Below are 19,926 nucleotides of genomic sequence, written 5' to 3'. Positions count from 1 at the left end.
GGGCAGTAATACAAGATGCAACAGTGCAGAGGATGTTGGGCAGGGAGGCTTAGCATCAGCACAGGGACCGATGCCGGATGATCAGGGTGATACTCAGTGAGGAGTATTACTAGAGCACAGTACTCGCTAAGAGGGAGTGTTGATTTGGGGTAGCATCAAATGTGCTCTAGCCACAAAAATTGGTGGAGAGGCTAAGCACATGAGATCTCCAAGACCCAGAAATGGTTTGGGCAGAATTTAACCAGTTTGGAAGATATCAAAATAATTAATATTTTTAAAGGAGTCCCTAAGTCTAAACTTAGGGAAAATAAAATATTAATGTGAATTAATATAAAACTGAGTTAGAATGGTCCAAAAGTCATAGATCAAGCCAGATCTAATCTTAGCCGTTGATTAGGGACTTAATCTCAGCCGTTGATGGACCAATAAGAAAAGTATAAGAAGAAGCTTGAGGGTCAGTTGGAGAATACACTAAGGGAGACCAGTCAGTTCGATTTCTGGAGCTGGGTTAGCTGAGAAATTTGAATTAGTGGTCTGGAGAGCAGCAGGAGGCAGCGAGTACGGAGCAGAGAGTCAGGATCAACAGCAGAGGACTAGCGCAGAGGCAGACGCAGGGCCTTTCAGGTAGACATTGAGGCAACAGGAGACTCTGCAGTCACTAGAGGGCCTGCGTGGGTGACACAAAGAGGCCCAGGGCTGACGCAGACAAGTAGGAGTTGACGCAGTGTCTGGGAGTTACTTAGAGGTCAACCACGCTGACGCTGGGACTAGGAGAAGTGCTGGAGACTTATTCTCTCTGTTGGGTAAGCCAGTTTGGCACTTGGTTGTACTGAAGAATTGTTGAATAATAAAATCCTCCCTTGCTGCACTGGTTTTCCCACATTGGGTTTTTACGGGGAGTGTTGTCCAAAATATCTGTGTTGATGTGTTGATTCTTGTGCATGTGTTTGTTTTTGTATTATGGTGTGATATCTGCAACATAATTTATTTTAATGTTTATTGAAGGAATTTCATAAATAACTTATTGAAAAGAAGTAGACAAAGTAAATTAGATGTTGCAGTGATAGAATTTTCACATGAAGGCTATCCTTCTAGCAAACTCATGTGATGGGGCATATTACAGTCCTCCCTGCCAAAATATGCCTGTCCTCAAGCAACTGCAATGCTGGGTGTTGTAGTACCTGCTCCCCTTCCCATGTAGCATCCTCCAATGACAAATCCTTCCACCTGACAAGGAATTCCCGGATAACCTTGTTCATGAGCTTTCTTTCCCAAACCTCCAGGATGGCTTCAAGAACCAAACACCAAATGCCCCTCATTGTCAAGTGGCGATAACTCTGAAGTGGCTGCCACCTGCTGGTCCAGCGCCTTGTTCAGGTAGGACACGTGAAATATGTTGTGCACTCTGTTGCCTGGGGGCATCTCCAACTCATACGCCACGTCCCCTACTCATGAAATCACCCTGTAAGGTCCATAAATGCAGGGCTTGAGCTTCTCAACCCCTTTTTGTTTGAGTGTAGACTATTGGTATGGCTGCAAGCACAGATACACCAAGTATCCCACCTCAAATCTCCTCTCCATCCGGTGGCAGTCTGTATACACCTTTTGTGGATTCTGTGTTGCCTGCAAGGTGTCCTTGAGAGCCCTGAGGTTCTCCCGGCTCTCTTGGATCCAATCCTTTGCCCTTGGGGTTTTGCTATCCCAAACACCATGTCAACAAATGATAAATCCTCATAGCCATAGAGCGCTCTAAAGGGGGTCACCCCAATGTTGCACGAAGCGGGAGCGAAGCGGAAGCGTTTTTTGGAAGCGGGGACGCCGAAGCGTCATTTTCCAAAAATCTAGGAAGCGAAGCGTCCACGGAAGCGTTTGCTATATATATATATATTTTTATATTTTTTTGCATTTATACTCAAAACAAACATCCCAAATACCAAATTAATTGTAGAAGACATGAAAACATGCATATTTTTGCATAAATCAAGATAGATATAACATCCATTGTACATTAATGATCTAGAATCTAGATTCTTCTCCTCTTGTCTAGCCTTTGCCTCTACCTCGATTGTCTAGGGATATTAGTCAACATTGCCCAATTTTGATCAAACTACCTAATTCAACACTTAAAATATGGTAGAAAAAGCTTAACATGTTTGATCGATGATTTTGACTTGATTGAAAGATAATTTTTTGCTAAGGGCGTGCCGCGTGACAAAGGAGTTCAACAATTAACACCACCAACACCAGGGTACATATAGGGCTTGGTGCTCTTGATTAAATGCTAATCGCATACCTTCATACTTGATATAATCTAATGAAATGCCACAATCCCATTGATCCTGAATACCTGAAAACTGTTAAGTCTGCTGAATTTTGAATAGGATATGAAATTCTATTTTCTCCATATGAAGTCCAATGAGGCTAGAACCACTCTCAAACATTCTGAGTCATTTCATGGTAATGTTAAAAATTTAAGTAAAAGGATGAAAATGAAAAATAAAGGAGAATGTCACTTTTACTTTAAGAATTTAACATTACCATGAGGGAGCATCTGCTATATTTATATTTTTTTTTGCTTTCATTTGTCACCCTAACCCAAGGTGGACCCACCCCCAACACGCAAACTCACCTAAAATTTAAAAAAAAATTGAAAAAAAAAAACGATTTTCTAAATGCTTTTCCGGAAGCTTTTCTGGAAGCGTACGGAAGCGTCTGGGAAGCGTCTGGGAAGCGCCTGGGAAGCGTCTGGGAAGCGCGCTTCGGCGCTTCGGAAGCGCCAACGCTTCCAAATTTCCAGGAAGCGGCTAAAAAAGCCGAAGCGGCGCTTCCGAATTTGGAAGCGCCGCTTCCGGCCAAGCTTCCTAGGCGCTTCCGTACGGGACGCGCTTCGGGGCTTGGAACCGGGGGGGGCGCTTCGTGCAACACTGGGTCACCCCAATGGACATGTGATATGTCGTATTGTAGCAATACTCTCCCAGATGAAGCCATTTTACCCATGCCCGCTATTGACCTATCACATAGTTGTGCAGGTAACCCTATAGCCATTTGTTCAATCTTGGTTTATCTGTCGGTCTGAGGGTGGTAACTAGTTTTGGGTGTAAGGTTGGTACCCACTAGTCTAAAATGTTCCTACTAGAAACCTCCCATGAACTTGTTGTCCTTGTCATTGATGATGTGGTCTTAGGGAACCCATGCAGCTTGAACACCTCCCTGAAGATGAGCTTAGCCACCTGCAAAGTTGAGTGCCTGGTTGGAATAGTGAAAAAGTGGGAAAACTTGGTCAACTTGTCCATCACCACATAATATACCGTCTCGCCTCTGAACAACTAGAAGTCTGGTGATGAAGTCCATGGAGATACTCTCCCACTTCTGCTTTGGAATAGGAAGAGGTTGAAGCAACCTGGTTGGATGTGTGTGCTCCACCTTGTTCCTTTAACATGTGCTACACTCCTGCACGTATCTCAAGATATCACCCTTGAGGCCTCTCCCTATAAATTGTTCCTTGATAGACTAGTAGGTTTCGAGGAACCCGAGTTGTCTTGCAAGAGGTTAATCGTGGGCTTCCTACATGATCTTCTCCTGCAATTTGAGTGTTGAAATTCCAAAGCAAGATAGAATTTCTAGACATGGTAATTACTTGTGACTAATATACATATTTTTCTTAGCATTTACTTTGATTAGTTATGTCATCAAGCAATTACACATTAACAAAATAGAGATCATAATGCACAAGAGACAAGAGACACCAGAGATTAGGCTAGAGGCCAAGGCAAAACCCACAAGGGGAAAACCGTCAATCTTTTCCTTATAGATTCTTTGTCAACAAGAGAAATCCAAGTCAAACTAATCAGTGATCCAAGTGCCAAGTCAACCCTCCAAACTCTTCCATGTTCTCTCCATAAGATAGTTAACCAATCTGCTCCTTGTCTGTCCTTTTGATGCCTTGTCTTACAATAATGATGACCTTCCTATAGCTTGTATTACACAGAGATAATATGTCACATCACACAGAGATTGGTGTCTTCCTGTAGCTCACATTACACAGAGATGATGTCTTTCTGTAACTTGGATCATAGAGAATGGTGTATTTCTATAGCTCGCATCACAGAGATGATGTCTTCCTGTAGCTCACATTCACAGAGATGGAAGGTGTCATAGAAACCTCGTTGTATATGCCTCAAATTCCATGCCACAAAACGAATTTCTTTTTCACAGAAGAGACCTTATTTGGATGCCAAATGGTGCATAATAGGTGCCAATATATAGTTGTTCATTCATGTGAAGAGACACGTCCTTTGGGCAGGCCGACTTGTCTTTCTGGAGGGACGACTTGGCAACTTGAAGGGCCAAATGACACTTATAAAATTCAAATTTTCTTTTTTTCACAAGGGTCACGAAGAACACGCCCTTTTACATTTTCTTTTGACTAAAACAAAGCATGAAGAACATTCTTGACAATAAAAATAATAATAATAATATTTTTTCTTCTTTTTGTTTTTGCATGAATTACATATTGATACAAGTATAATGACAATTATGAAGACCAAACCTAGTTACAATTCCAACACTGAGATCCTAGCACCAATCTTATTCTTGTAGTAGATTACCTCATCCATCACCTTGTACCTGTCATCCCCAAATGTGCCATCCAGAATCTCATGTGCCTGCTGATTCTTAGAGTACACCAAAAGCTGTGCCTTCCAATCCTAAGTAATGTCCATGTGGGAGAGTGTCACGGGCCTCCTGGAAAGTGTATCTGCCACTACGTTATGTCTCCCCTTGACATACTCTATCTCAAACTTATACACCTGGATCCTTCTAACCCACTTCTGCTACTTGTCATTAACCTCTTTTTGATCCAAGAAGGGCCACAAAATATTATAGTCTGTTTTCACCTTGAACTAGTTCCCCACCAAGTACTGTTTGAGTTCGGCCAAGGCATGCATGATGGCCAACATCTCCTTATCATAGATGGAGTACAGTATCTTGTAGTCACAGAGCTTTTGACTCTCATAGGCAATGGGGTGAGTACCTTGCATTAACACTGCTCCAATGCCCTCCCTTGATGCGTCACACTCTAGTACAAAGGGTTGTGAAAAATATGGCAATGCTAAGACGGGGCATGAACTCATCACTACCTTGAGGCGCTCAAAATCCTCATATGTTGTGGCTGACCACTCACAAGCCCCCTTCTTCGTGAGGTCGGTTAGGGGTGCTGCCAGCTGAAAAAATCCCTTCACGAATTGCCTGTAATAGGCACAGATGCCCAAGAATCCTCTCAACTCTTTCACACTCCTAGGAGTTGGCCAATCTAAGATGGCCCAGATCTTCTCCTGATGCACCTGGATTCCCTCCTCTCCAATCGTGTGGCCCAAGTAAAGCATATCTATGAGGACAAACTTCGCACTTCGACATTTTGGCATAAAGTTGATGCTCCTCCAAAATCCGCAACACCTCCTCCAAGTGCTGCAAGTACTCCTCCCAAGTCCTACTGTAGATCAATATGTTGTCAAAAAACACCTGTACAAATTTGCGCAACGGCTTGCTGAACACATGGCCCGTGCAAGACTGTAAGGTGGCAGACACATTGGTTAGCCCAAAGGGCATAACCAAGAACTCAAAATGCCCATAGTGACACCAAAAGGATGTCTTTGGGGGGATGTAATGCTCTCTCAATTGATGTTACCTTGAGCGCAAGTCTATTTTGGAGAAGCACTTGGCTCCCCTCAACTCTTCCATCAACTTGTCTATCCTCAGGATGGGGTACCTGTTCTTTAGTGTTCTCTTGTTGAGGGTGTTGAAGAAAGTGTAACTAGGTTCGGTCTTCATAATGACACATTCCAATGTAAATGATGTAAATTGTATCTAGCAAAATATCTTGTGAATTTGAGTCATGGGTTTCATGCTAAAAAATGTATTGTTATAGTAGCTCTCATTATGAGCTCTAGTCTAGGTGATAGGTTTGTGTCATTGATGTAAATGTTTACACTTGAAAATGTACAAGTATGACTTCAAGATCAAGAGCAAAATCATGTGGCAAGACTCCTTCAAGGTCAAGAACAGAAGGCTAACAATTGACTCCTCCAAACGAATATAAAAGAAGCAAAGCATTTTCTGCATAAATATATATTTATATTTGAGTGTTCATGTCAGCTTTATATCATGTTCAAGTCAGCTTAAAGGTATGGCATGTCAGCTTAATGAACAACCCTCTTACACTATAAATATAGGCCTCTCCGCATCTATTTAGATATATACGATCACAACACTTGAATTGGGTCTCTCTCCTATGCGAAGAAGTTTGTCAAAAGGTGCGAAGAAGGGATCATCTTAAGGAGCCACATGACCATAAGTAGAAGGTCTGTTCTACTGTCTATAACCACAGGAATTCTGTGCTTGGCTAGGGCATCAAAATATGTGCTCTCATCATCAAGGAAAGAGTTCGATTTTGGGTCTGTTTGGAGGACATATTTGCTTGGAGAGCAGAGACATCAAGAACGAAGTGTTTGGAGGGCTAGAAGAGCCATAACCCTATCACATGTGTGAAGGAATAGATCACGGTTAGGGTTGTGTTACAATCCTAGGTTATCTTAATGATAGGGATTAATTCTAGGCCTAAAGAGTTTGGATATTCAACTAGAAGGAAGCTCCAATCATAGCGAGGCAAGAGGAAGGCTACAAGAGCAAATAGCTCACTCCCACGTGAGAAGACAGTGACATTTTCAGGACTGCGGCTAGGGTTTCTAAGCAGTCCAGCAGATCACATTGTTTCAAGGCAAGCATTGAGGAGATCCACTAGGCTAGTGGACCATCTTGAGCAAGAGAAGCTTGGAGGAAGAAGAGGAAGGAAGAAGGAAGCCAGATCATCCATTCTTGGTAGCAGATCTGATCCATGTTGCAGCAAATCAGAGGACAACAGTAAGAGAAGATTCTAGCCTTGATCTTGGAGTCACTTGGTCAAAGGGTCTTTGTATTGGTCTTGGAAATTTTGTCAAAGTGAAGAAACTATAAGAAGAATTACCGTCGGTTTTCCTCTCAGGTTTGGAGAGGTTTTGCCCTGGCTGTTGCCTATATCTTGTGTTGTTGTTCTTTAATGTATTATGCATGGTAGTTGGTTGATGAAGTTACTGATCACTAACATATTAAAGATCTTGTTTGAATTGTCTAAAGAATGAAATTACTTCACAAGCAGTTATTAAGATAGAGAAATCATTAAACTCTTAGGTCCTTAGATTTTTCAACAGAGGGCTCAGTAATCAATGCACATGCAGAGTATCCCATCCTTCTTCTTCACCAACACCACGGAAGAAACATAAGGACTAGAACTTGGCCTGATGTGGCCCAAGGCTAACAACTCCTGAATAACCCTCTCTATCTCATCTTGGTATGCCTTGGGATGTCTATAGCGGGTGGTGATGGCCACTTGAACCCCCTCCTCCAGCGCAATAGTATGTTCAAACCCTTTGTCTGGGGGACGGATTGGAGGAATCTCTCTAAATATTGCCTGATGTCTCTATAAGACTGCTACAATCTCCGAATGATGTTGTCGTGTCTGAGCCCTTGTCCTCGTCTTTGAAATCCTGCACTCCACTGCCCATGCTATATCTCCCTTTCCAAGATTTGCCTCCATCTTGTTTGCTGTCACGAACAAAGGTGGGTAGGAATCCTAGTTTTTCCGACCTCCCCTAAATGATGATCTAGCTACAACTCTGTGTTTCTCCTTCAAGTGGCAAAACTCCCCAAAAGTAATGCCATCTTAATCCTTGGGTCCAAGGCATCATACTCATCAATCCCATCTGCGAATGACCCCATGAAGGTTGCAACTGAATCTAGTTCTCCTAAGGGTCTGTCCACAAATTGGGGCATAGTGGGTTGGATGGAATGGCCAGTTATGTGTGGGATGTCCTGATGGTTAGTGTGCACATGCATGTGGCTCCCCTCTCCAGATCAGGATCCACCTTCCCCATTGTTATCTTGCTTCCCCTGATTCTATAAATGAACACTAGTCAACTACGCCAACTATGCTAGCATGTCCATCATGAGCTTTTGTTGCCTTGCCAACTTTGTCAATGTCAGCTCCTTTCCCCCTTGTTCAGGTTTGTCCACATTCTCCATGGGTTCTTTGTCCCAGTTATCACGCTCCCTTGTGTGTTCTACCTCAGTGTCGGAAAAAGGGTCAGGGCCCCAACCTCTACCTCGTTTTCTTCTGCCTCGACCCTTGCCTCTGTGAAATACCACACCACCAAAACAGGGTGGCATCACTAGCTCCTTTTCCCACAACTAGCTAAGAACATGCTCTGATACCACTGTAATATTCCTAGTGGAAAAATTAACAGTCCATACCAAAACAATAACTTGGAACAACAAAATAAATGAATAACACAACCACAAATTAATACACAAGTGACACCAGCAAAATAATCTGAGCCATTATATTAATAATATGGGTTTGGGTACATAAAGTGAGATGAAACAATAGAACCCGGGCTTGCCAAGCAAGCTAAGAAAAACCCAGAAATACGCTGCTAACCCAAGTGATAGAAGATCCAATATAGTGATGTTGTTGGCCCAATGAACAAACAACTGCTCGATGCGAACTAAAATGATGATTTCCTACCTGAATACTGCCTGGATCAGCCTGCAATTTCACCCACCAACTCCTCTCCAAAAACCCACAAAAACCCGCAAATGGTTTTGCTCGACTTCAAGCAGTGAGGAAGCCCTCCAAGTGGTGTGAATGGCCCAACTGGCCAACTAGTGCATACTGCTGTATAAATTCTCTACTGAAACAATCCTCTATCCCCAACTGAAGAATTCCCTATCCAATCAAAAGGCTACCTCCAGAACGCCCAAATTCTTTAGCCCCATAAGCCTTTGATCTATTCAACTCCTATGCCTGTGCAAGCGTTGCCCAGAGAGGCCCACACATTGCCAAAAATAGATGAATTCAACCCTCAAAGATGGCCCGAAAATACCCCTGCGAATTGCCACCAAAATTCTGGCCCCAAGTGGTAGAAACAACTCTTGCAATTCCCACTCGCGAAAATCACTGAAGTTGACCAAACTAAATACCAGTTTGTACTGCCTCTGCACCCAGGAAGTGTGCACTGCTGTCTCGAATAGCTGATGATGACGCCCTTTGGAAGCCCTGGAATAGACTCCCCAAGTTTCCAGCAAGGGAGACACTCGAAGTTCTCCGAAACTGGCTTGGATTTCGACTAAAACCCTTGTGCTCAACAATACTCCAACCCTTGCACTGAACAACTCTAAGAGAGGTTAAATTCTGAAGTGTAATGGTCAAAAGATAAGGTGGAGTGCCCCCCTCCTTGTCTTTAAATATGCTTGGCCCCATACACTCTCCTTAGTGGCCCCCAATTTGCCTCCAAAAATCGCACTCCCTCTCTAGTGGTGCACATTGTCTCCTTGTGGCCCCCACTTGAGCGTGGGACCCACATTACCCTTGTCTCCTAATTCCAAAAAGCGCTAAAATTAATCCCAATCTTTTGCCTTATTGCCCAAGTGACAAATTTGGGCTGAAGGCTATCCTTCTAGCAAACTCATGTGATGGGGGATATTACACTTTATGCCTCAGATTTGTGCACTGTCACAACCTCAGAGTTTGGACTATACGACAGACCTTGTGCCTCAGATTTGCGCACTGTCACAGTCTCAAAATTCGGACTATACCACAGACCTTGTGCCTCAGATTTGCGCATTTATTCCACAGAAGATGTGTGCTTCAGACCCTTTGTATAAGCCTCAGACCTTCGCATAAGCCTCAGAGATATATGTGATCTAAAGAGTGTGATGGAGGAGAGCGACTAGGCTCTATTTAGTATTTATAGTGATTCGTGCATGTGAAGGGGTGTGTCTCTTGGGCAAGCCGACTTGATCCTTGGAGGGCCAACTTGGTCACTTATGTCAAATACAAGTTCAAAATTTCATTTTTCCCGCTCTTGATGAGGCTTGTAATATTTTTCTTTTTGAATACAAAATAAATATTTTCTTTTTTCTTGCAAGCATGAAAAACAGGTCTCAAATGAATTTTCTTTTGCAAATATAATTCATATTTCAAAATTACAAGTACAAAAGAACATTACGAAGACCAACCATAGCTACAAAATTCAACAAACCTTTGGTATTTTTGTCTTTGTAAATAAAATTGTAAATTTTAGCAGAAATACAAAAGGTCAGTGGACCCTTGGAAGATGAAACCAAGAGTCACCTCATTATATAAATATGATTTTACATTAGTAGAATGCCATCGATGGAAAAACTCATCCCTGGTCTGACAGTAAGCTCATAATTGATTTCTGATCATCATGCAACAACTTCCTCAGAATGGTAATTAAATTCCACATAAAATTCTGAAGATCTGGATATTGCAACAATGCCAAATGTTGCTGGGGTATTCTGTACCCCTAATGATGCAGAGAGGCACCTTTGAAGCTTGGATGTGATCCACCCTTCATAGATAAGCTGAAGAACGATGGAAGAAAGAGAAGCTAAGACTAGAATATGATAGAAACTGTACTCAATGATTATGAATAACGAAATGGAAGCACAACAAAATTGGACAATGGGCTGCCCCTATGGGCCACAGAGACTCTCCTTTCTGACTAGACCTATAAGAACAATCTTGCATGGTAATACAGTTCTCTCTTAAGTCTCTTATACGTTGAAGTTGGATATCAAAAAAATACTATACCTGTCCTAACTGCCTAACCATAATAGCTAACTCTCATAACTGATTATGACTGTATGACATACTCACTGCAAACTATGTTTTTATACAAGATATTAAGACACTTTTCACACTGACTTGTGCAACATTAGCATAAAATTTTACACCCTAACAGCTTTAACCAATGCAGCTTGCTGGTTCTACCATTCCAATGGTGGCCAATAGTTGCCTGGTTGTTCCCAAAGTGGTATTTCATCCATTTGTACTCTGTGGCACTGTTTCCTTTGCCAATAGAATATATCAATATATGCAAAAAAAGGCCTGTGACAAAATAGTAATTCAGTTTTAGAAATGCTATTCTTAAAATTTATTGCACCTTTAGGTACCTATTGCCCCTGTTTTCCTTGTTTGATTAGATTTTAAACATCCTTATATTCCTCTTATATGTCATTTATGACAGTGGCGATTGGACTGGTAGGATATATTATGGTGTGTCTTTTATATTAAAAGTAAATGCTGGAATTGGATTTTGCAATGTTCTTGTGTTCTACATTTTAGTAAGCCAAGGTTGATGAAAATCTGTCTTGCTTTTGTTTTCCAATTTGTAGGTGCTCTTTGGAACAAGATGCAGCAGAGTAGAGGAAGCCTTAATGCATGTGCACCCTGGACATTGTCTTCTATTCCAATACAAATTGAGGCTCCTCTTCACATGCAAAGAACAGGTCCTGAGCATTTGCTGCCCATCTCTGAACAGTATGGAAGCAATCAATTTCAAGAGGAGAGTAACGGGAGGTTTAGTTTGCAAAAGGAAATCCAAAGGCCCACCGTTGGATCAGTACTCGTGGCCTCCAAAAATCTCCATGGTGTATATCCCTTTGAGAATTCCATTATTATAATAGTAAAGGCAGACTTTAATGAGGGCTTTCAGGGTTTAATTGTAAACAAGCCTCTTCCATGGGATGATCTGCCTAAAATATACATGCTGCTAGAACCACTTTTAAGACCCACACCTATCTACCTTGGTGGGCCAATTATTTTTAAAGATAAGCCTTTCCTGAGTTTGACACGCATTGCTGATCTTGAAGGCTTCCTTGAAGTACTTCCAGGTATATATTATGGTGATCCGAAGGTCACAGAAAAAATCATTTTGATGATAAGGGTTGGGAAAGTTCAAGCTCACGACTTCTGTTTTTTTCTGGGTTTTACAAATTGGGGATGGCAACAGCTTTTTGATGAGGTGGCAGAACAAGCTTGGCATTTCGATACTTACAGAGAGGATGTTGTTCGTTGGCCTGCACAGAAGTAGAAATGATATATTGTTCCACATTCATAAATGACACATTTCTTCATTGTTTTCATGCTGTCCATCCATACCCTGAGGGAAGCATATTCAATGGGATGAATAACTACTGTACACCATAGGAAAAGGTGCAGCATATCATGTGCTGTGAATCAACTCACCAGTCTCCATTTATTCAGGCATTGAAATTCCAGTCTGCTGTTGAGAACGATGCTTATGAGAATTTTGCATTTGAGGATTGGGCCACACTAACCGCGGGTTCTAAAGCTTAAAGAATAAATGCCAAGGTTTTCCGTGTTTCTCCTAACTATGATGCTTGTGTTTCTTGCCTCCCATCTGGCAGTTCGAAAGTTGAAACAACCTTTTAATGTTAAGAATGTTTCAGCTACAATTTTGAAAAAATGGATAATCAAGAGGACTATACATGGAAACATGTGTTGACCAATCAATTCAGATACTATTTGAGAACTTACATGAACAAGAAAAGAATTCGTTGCACAATTAGACTATTCTGAATTGAGTTGCCCAATCTGTAAATTTTTTATATTTCCTTATCCAATTCAACCTACTAATGCTAAAGCTTCTCATTTCATTGTTAGCACACTTTCAATGGAAACTGGCAATATGTTGTCAATGTTAAATGGTATTTTCTTTCTTATTTTGACACTTACATATAACCAAATATGCTAAGGATTATTTGTGGAAGGAGTGCGTTGACCTCACAATATGCCATATGCGCACATGGGGCCTCATTTTATTTTTGTGACGGCATTCCTTCGTTCCCCTCGGGTTAAGACCTCTAGTTGGGATTGGTGCTAAGATTCTCTCTTGCCAATCCTTCCATTTGGGCTTATTCTCATTTAAGTGGTGGCAGCCTAAGTTTTCCTCAATCCTCTTATCAGCTAACCTAGTTTCTTCGCTTTCATCTAATTAGTGTGAATTCACCTCTACGATTGTGAAACAAATTATTGGTACCACCTTAGCCAAACTTGGGATATCACTACTAGTTTGGCAAATTGAATATACCCATTCATCATTGTAATCATGATAATGGATGTAGTGTTCATCCTGAAGTTGCATGCGTAGTAGTATTTGTGCTTCAGTCTATTTATTAGCAGCAATTTTGTCTATCATTATTGATCTTATCCCTTTGGAGCCCATCAAAACTGGCATGAAATAAGGACCATTATTTAGCGTGAAAGGCCCACTATTTAGCATGAAATATATGTAATGTGGCTTCATTCAATAAGGCCGACTATTTAGTTAGCAAGTGATTATGAGTAGGCTTCTCTAGTTAGTTATAAATAAGGAATGAGTCCTTATGGAGCATGCATTGAAGTATTTTGTTTTGGAGCATAGTTCATGAAGAGCCTGCCCTCCTCAAAGATCATTGTACATTGTTTCCCTATCTTAAGGATACTTTGATAAATAAAGTATTAATCATTTTTGAATATCTTGTTTCTGATTCTAGTTTAAAGATCAAGGATCTTAACATCATCACCCATAAAACCATCACAAACCACTACCTTACAACAATGAAACAAAGACAAACCATTCAAGGTTGAGTTCCATGTTTAGCGCCAATCTTGGCCACAACACTATATCTAGTAGCTTTGTAGCGAGGATTGGATGTAGGATCTTAACATCATCACCCATAAAACCATCACAAACCGTTACCTTACAACAATGAAACAAAGACAAACCATTCCAGGTTGAGTTCCATGTTTAGCGCCAATCTTGGCCACAACACTATATCTAGTAGCTTTGTAGGCAGGATTGGATGTAAGTTCCATTAAAACCAAAGCTTGAGCATGCATGGATATGAGTGCAAACTCAATGATGAATAGTCCAACACCAAGCTCAAAAGGGTGAGCTTCATCATGCAATAATAGCGTTACAAAAGGGCCTTGAGGTTCAACCTCTTCTTGCACTTAGAGTGAGCTTGCATTCAAGATAAAAGGGTAAAGTTAACACCGTGATTTCAAGCTACCTTGAACAATATGATTGCAATCTTCAACACAAAGTAAAACATGCTCTTTAAACCATTAACATCTCAAGCACAAAGGTCTCAACTCATGCCCTCAAAAATTCATGCAATTTCTTCCACCGATTCTTTGAGCACATGGTGATGCTAAATAATGAATGAGTTAAGTCAGAATGGTTATAGTTCAATCGAATTAATCTTGCAACCCCACTGTTGAAGAAGATCCACAATCCATATTTGAGTGTTATGGTTCATAAATGGGGAGTTATAGGGGTTGCCATTGAATAGTCCTTGTCCTACTTGTACAAGTGGCTTGTTATCCTCCCTTTGTTTGCACAACAGATCGTTAGGTAGCTTCAACCATCAAGCTTGTCAATTTAACCAAAAGAATTTCCCGAGTCTATAGTTCAAGCAACCAAAGTGGTCATGGGGATAACAATCTTAGCTAATATCTTATAGGACTAATTCCCAAACCAACCATTTTCCATCAAACTTCAGCACTATGCATAGGTTAGAGCACTTAGTGTTAAGCTAGTCCTTTTTTTTTGTCATTGCTTACACACTAATTATTATTTCACAAGTATAATTATCAAAATGGAAGTATTGATAAAATGTAATAACAATTATAACATATGCGAATCATGTTGTTTGTAGGTACAAGAGTAAAAAGAATCATCGCTGCATCAATATAATAGCATCATAATAATATGACACCATCATAAACGTATCATGATGATAACCATTGACATCGCATTAAATGCATAAATGGTTAGTAATCTTCATGAGACTATCACAAACAAAAAATAGGAAAAATAATGTTGTTATAATAAAACCATCAACATGTTTATTACTAAAGTGCATTCTAGTGAGTATGCCCATTATCAACCTATATAGGGCAAATAATTGATGAAGTTTAGTGATTAGGGTGATGTATTGATTGCAATATTGTGTGATCACATTATTGAATATCTTGATATTGAAGTGCATAGTCACTGCCATTGTGATTTGATCTTGGGTCTTGCCTAGAATAGTCCTACGAAGTTACCGATTCACTAAGTATCGTTAAAAAAATTGTGTGATGACATTAGTGTTGATAAAAACATGTGTAAACATATAACAATTCCATAGGGAATGCAATTTTAGTGATACGTGAACTTCTAATCTCTCAAATCATTTTTTTTAATAATAATAAAATGTAATTTATAACTATGTTTTTGAAGAGTAGATACAAGACATTCATACTCACTTTTGAAAATGACGAGTGAACAATATGAGAAGAAATGTTTCTATGTGTAGGCACCAGAAAGTGAAATATCACGACACAAAACATTACCTGTGACACTCAAGGTTGCCCTGATGCTAGCATTAAGAACTTTGAAGCATATAGGAATGATTCAGATTAGATAATTATATTGCTTGTCATCCATCTTGTTGCTTTCAGAATGGAAAAAGTGGAGGAATTAGTTCACATGACCATTTTTACTGGTAGAATCTAGTTTAGTAGATTGGGGTCTATAACCTTCAAGAAGCATTTTGAGGCATCAAACGACATTTTTTTGGGGTAAAACTTTGCGCTTTAGTGCCACACTTTTTTTTTTCCTATTCTACACATAAAATCTTTTCCAACAACATAAGAATCGCCTCAATCGGAGTTTGTATGCAAAAGTTATGCCACTTGGAAGTTGGCTTTCTTCATTTGACCACCATAATTCGAGAGGATGCCACATTAGCCTCATTACTCATGGAAAATCGGCTAGCCACATGATCATGATGAAGAAAACTCTAGAAGAGTCCATATTTTAGCTTTAGTTAAGATTGAAAGGAGTCAAACCTGACCACTAATAGGCTATCAGATTGTGCTATAATGGGGCCATTAAGGAAAAGGGGTACTAATTCTTTTTTAGGGCAGTTTGTTCCATAGATAATAAGGGTAGCCGAGAGGGATAGAGAGAGAGCACACAAACATGATTTGTGCATTGTAGTAGCCCACATGTCACAAGCCTTCTTTGTACCTGCAATCACTCTCTATTCAAAGAAAGAGAGCAAAGCGGCCTCACCTTTTAGCTAAGTTTTCTTTCGTAAGGGTTTCATAGGATGTATTTTGTGTCAATTGTGGCTTGAGTTTTTATTTCGTTATTTTCTATTTTCTGCATTTTGTAATTATAATTTTCATGCACATGCAGTAAACAGTTCCATAAATCTAAAGAGAAATAAACCCTCATAGTGTAGATTTCAGATTTTTAAGTATAAATTTATCAGATCTATTGTGATGAATTGTAGACTGGAATATTCATAACATTTTACAAATCATATTGGTATCAAAGCATGTGTTTTTGAGTATATTGTGGAGATTTGCAGAGGCTTTGGCTTGGCTAAGCCAAAAGTCATAAAACCTTAGTCACGATTGACGAATCTATGAATAACCCTTCTTATCCTACAGAGAAGAGGTTTTCTCAATTAGAAGCATAAGTTGCAGAGATAAATTGTAATGCAAATATCCTTATGGCGACCCCAACTAATAAGCTTGAGCTATTTAGAGAAGATGAGGGTTATAACATAGAGGTTCGATTAGAGGGAAGATTAAGATATTGTGAAGAAACATAGGCGCTGAAGAAAGAACCTGAAAAGGATCAACCTAGTTCGAGTGCCAAGAACCATTTAGTGCCTATTCAAAATTGAAGTGAAGGTCGATATCAAGTTGTATCAAGGTGAGATCAACGCTCTAAAGCTAAATCACTGGTTGCAACAATTAAAATATTAGTTTAGTGGTCAGCATATAGAGGAAGAATATAAGATTTCATTTGTATGACTGAAATTAGAGAACCATGCACTGACTTGGTGGGTAAACCACACAGAGACCTTGAAGTTGAAGAGAGATCCTCCAGTGATTAAGTGGAAGGACTTTAGAACTCTCATAAAGTCACAATTTTATTCTATCAAGTTTGTAGAGGAATAATGGATTCAATGGCACTGCATCAAACCAATGTAGGGGCAAAGTGTACAAGAGTACACCACATAATTTAGAAAGATGGTCATAATGTTGGGTATATCCCCAAAGAACCTAGATGTACTCCTCAAGTATCTGGGGGGTCTACATAGCCATTTGCGGAAGCAAGTGATGGTGTTCAAGACTAGATTAGTGGGTGAGACTTTTGTACAAGCACAACTCCTAGAGAACATAAGCCAGAAGAAAGAGAAATCAGTGGATTGAAGTAGAGGGAGCACCATAATGCTTCTAAAGAGGGGAACAAGAATTGAAGGGGTAAAGATAAACAAACAACAACCACAAGAAACTAGTGCAAAGATCCCAACAACCACTATAACATTACCGATTATACAAGGGATAAGTGTTGGAAGTTGTATCTAGAACTTAACCTGAAGAACACAAAAAATATAATAAGAAGAATCTCATGGCCCCTTATTCGAGCAACTAGGTTGAAAGTGTTAGAAATTTAGAAAGGTTGAAATATTTTCTTATACTTGATAATCACTTGTGATGTTCTTGACTTACTAAGTTTCTTTATATCTTCTTTCTTTTAGTTCATCAAGCAATTACCAAAGCAATATCACATAAAACAATGGACACCAGATATAGGTTCAAAACTAGGGAAAAACCCCTATCTAGGGGAAAACCCAGTGAGTAATTCTTCCTTCAATAGTTTTCCAGAGATATTCCAAGACTCTAGACCTTGACACAAACTTTCCTTCACACCAACTCAACCTTCCTCTTCTCTTGTAAATGATCCAACTTGACCTGACAACAACAACAACAAAAACACTTTTCTTCGACCCAACAACTTTTACCTTGTCTTGGAGACTTCGATCTTTATTGGAATACTCCGACCCTTAGAAACTTCTATCTGTGCCCAATACAACTTCTAGAGGCAACAACACCCAACAACAACAACTTCAACCTATACTTTGATATGGAAACAACAACATGCAACAATTGGCTATGACATCAACAAGAGAACTCCAATCTTCCAAACTAGGACACGAGAGAGAAAGATAGTTGCACCAAAAATTCAATCATCCTTCCTTTCTTCTCCTAGACCAAACTCACACTTCCTTTTCTTCCTTCCTCTATTTCGCACTTTTTCCAACTTCAAGAGATATTGAACTTTCTTGTTGCGAATGCTTCAAATGGAATTCAAACTGCTTCATTTATAGTTCTTTGGTGAGGTCGAATAGCCTTCTTTGAGGTTGACTTGATCATCATAAGGCCGACTTGATGTAGAGGAAACATAATTCATATTTGAATCAATACTTAACCCTTTTACATGATTCAAAAGCCCAAGAAGGGTCTCCTTAAAAGTACAATGACTCTATTGACTCAGAATAAATCCTAGAAGTTCTCAATGGGGACTTTAACCTAAAACATGATGACCCGAGCATGAAACTCATGTTTTAATAAGTCATAATAATAATAATAATAATAATAATTATTATTTTCTTTATTCTTTTGACAAGTACATTGGATGATGACTTAAATATATTTAATGAAGACCAAAACTAGTTACATTTTCCAACACTCCCTCTTAATTAGGGAGGTATTCATCATATACAAGTACAAGGAAGATCTTAACTATATGAACTATGAAGATTTTTTAGGCATCGTGATGCCATTCAATAGATTCCTGACCAGGGCAATCTATCCATTGGTATCTCAACAGTTTAGGCACAACAATGCCATGGACTAGATTCTTGACCATCGTAATATATCCAAATGGGAATAAGATGGAATCAAGCTTTCAACCTCTCTAGGTACCATCAAGCTTACTTGCTAACCATCAACCCAAAGATCTAGGTGCGTATCCAAAACAAAGCTCTATAATCAACACCACCTTTCCAACTTCGGGACCTAGACATCAACACAAAGTGCCGACCAAATTTCCTCCCAGGAAATGCTTCACTCACAAAGCCTCAACACTCCTTGATCCAACAGATCAAGGACAACAAATCTCTCCCAATCAAACTGATCGGTAACCAACTTGCTATCAAAACCTTCGAGAGATTTACCTGTACAAACACAACCCCAATCAATAATAAACTTTCACATGTACGTAATCAAACACAAACCTCCAGGGTTTTCCAGACAACATGTTGTCGCTCCTAGAGACAGTGTCAAATTGCTTACAAAGCCAGTGCCTCAGCACATCTAGATTCCGTGTGTCTCATATGATTCTCTAGAAATTGGAGACATCATATATATATATATATATATATATATATATATATGGAATGGGTTGGTTCATTCATCTAAAGGAGTAAGCCATGAATTTCCGGTACTTCTTCACATATACAAATCACTGAAATATATGCATAAAATAGTGGACGCTGAGTAGTTCAAGGACCTACAGTTTAATAAGCTTTGACAGAGCAATGAGAGAGGATAAGGAGAAGGAGGAACTCATCACATAGAACTTGAAGCATCAAGAATTCTATATTTAACACATAGAGCTCGAAGCATCAAGAATTTCTACACTTATCTGGGTTACAGGTGGATATAATGGACAGAAGAGAGACTAGGTGATATGATTCATTGAGCGCAACTTTAAAGATACAATTTCAATAATCCATACAGACACATGCATTAACAAGTCGATCAAATGAATTTGTGAGGAAGTTTGAAATATTTCTAGCAGTTATGATTACATGAATTCAGAGAAGAAACATGAACATAATGGATTTTAATAGAGGGAGAACATACTATAGTACTCGAAGGGGGAATGACCACCATTTCCTTAATATTTTGAAAGGTCTGTATATTAAAGTCATACAACCTGAAAATACATGTAGTTCTTTCTTAAGAATTCTGAACTTTTGTAAAGTGTTGCTTTCCCTTATTTATCTAGAGAGGGGAGCATTTGAGCATTCATTACAACAAAATATCTTTTGCCGAGTCTTAGCTATCATATCGACTAGTTGTCTCGACCAGGGATGGCTCTGTGGCCCAAA

General features: G+C 39.6%; 1 protein-coding gene across 1 annotated transcript in view; it reads left to right on the top strand.

Moving 5' to 3' along the window:
* The window catches only part of LOC149232468 (uncharacterized), a 314,347-nt gene extending 301,765 nt beyond the window's left edge, over positions 1 to 12,582 (top strand). The window contains 1 exon segment of the mRNA XM_089379419.1: positions 11,293 to 12,582. Within this exon segment, the coding sequence (XP_089235545.1) occupies positions 11,293 to 11,990 (698 nt within the window). The 3' untranslated portion in view covers positions 11,991 to 12,582.
* Positions 12,583 to 19,926: the final 7,344 nt, after the last annotated feature.

This window comes from Pinus tabuliformis, chromosome J (genome assembly GCF_031772625.1).
Source record: "Pinus tabuliformis cultivar Carrire ecotype Pingquan chromosome J, CPIR1, whole genome shotgun sequence".
Classification (NCBI taxonomy): domain Eukaryota; kingdom Viridiplantae; phylum Streptophyta; class Pinopsida; order Pinales; family Pinaceae; genus Pinus; species Pinus tabuliformis.
The sequence above is the reverse complement of the archived record's forward strand: the minus strand, read 5'-3'. Positions and strand labels throughout refer to the sequence as shown.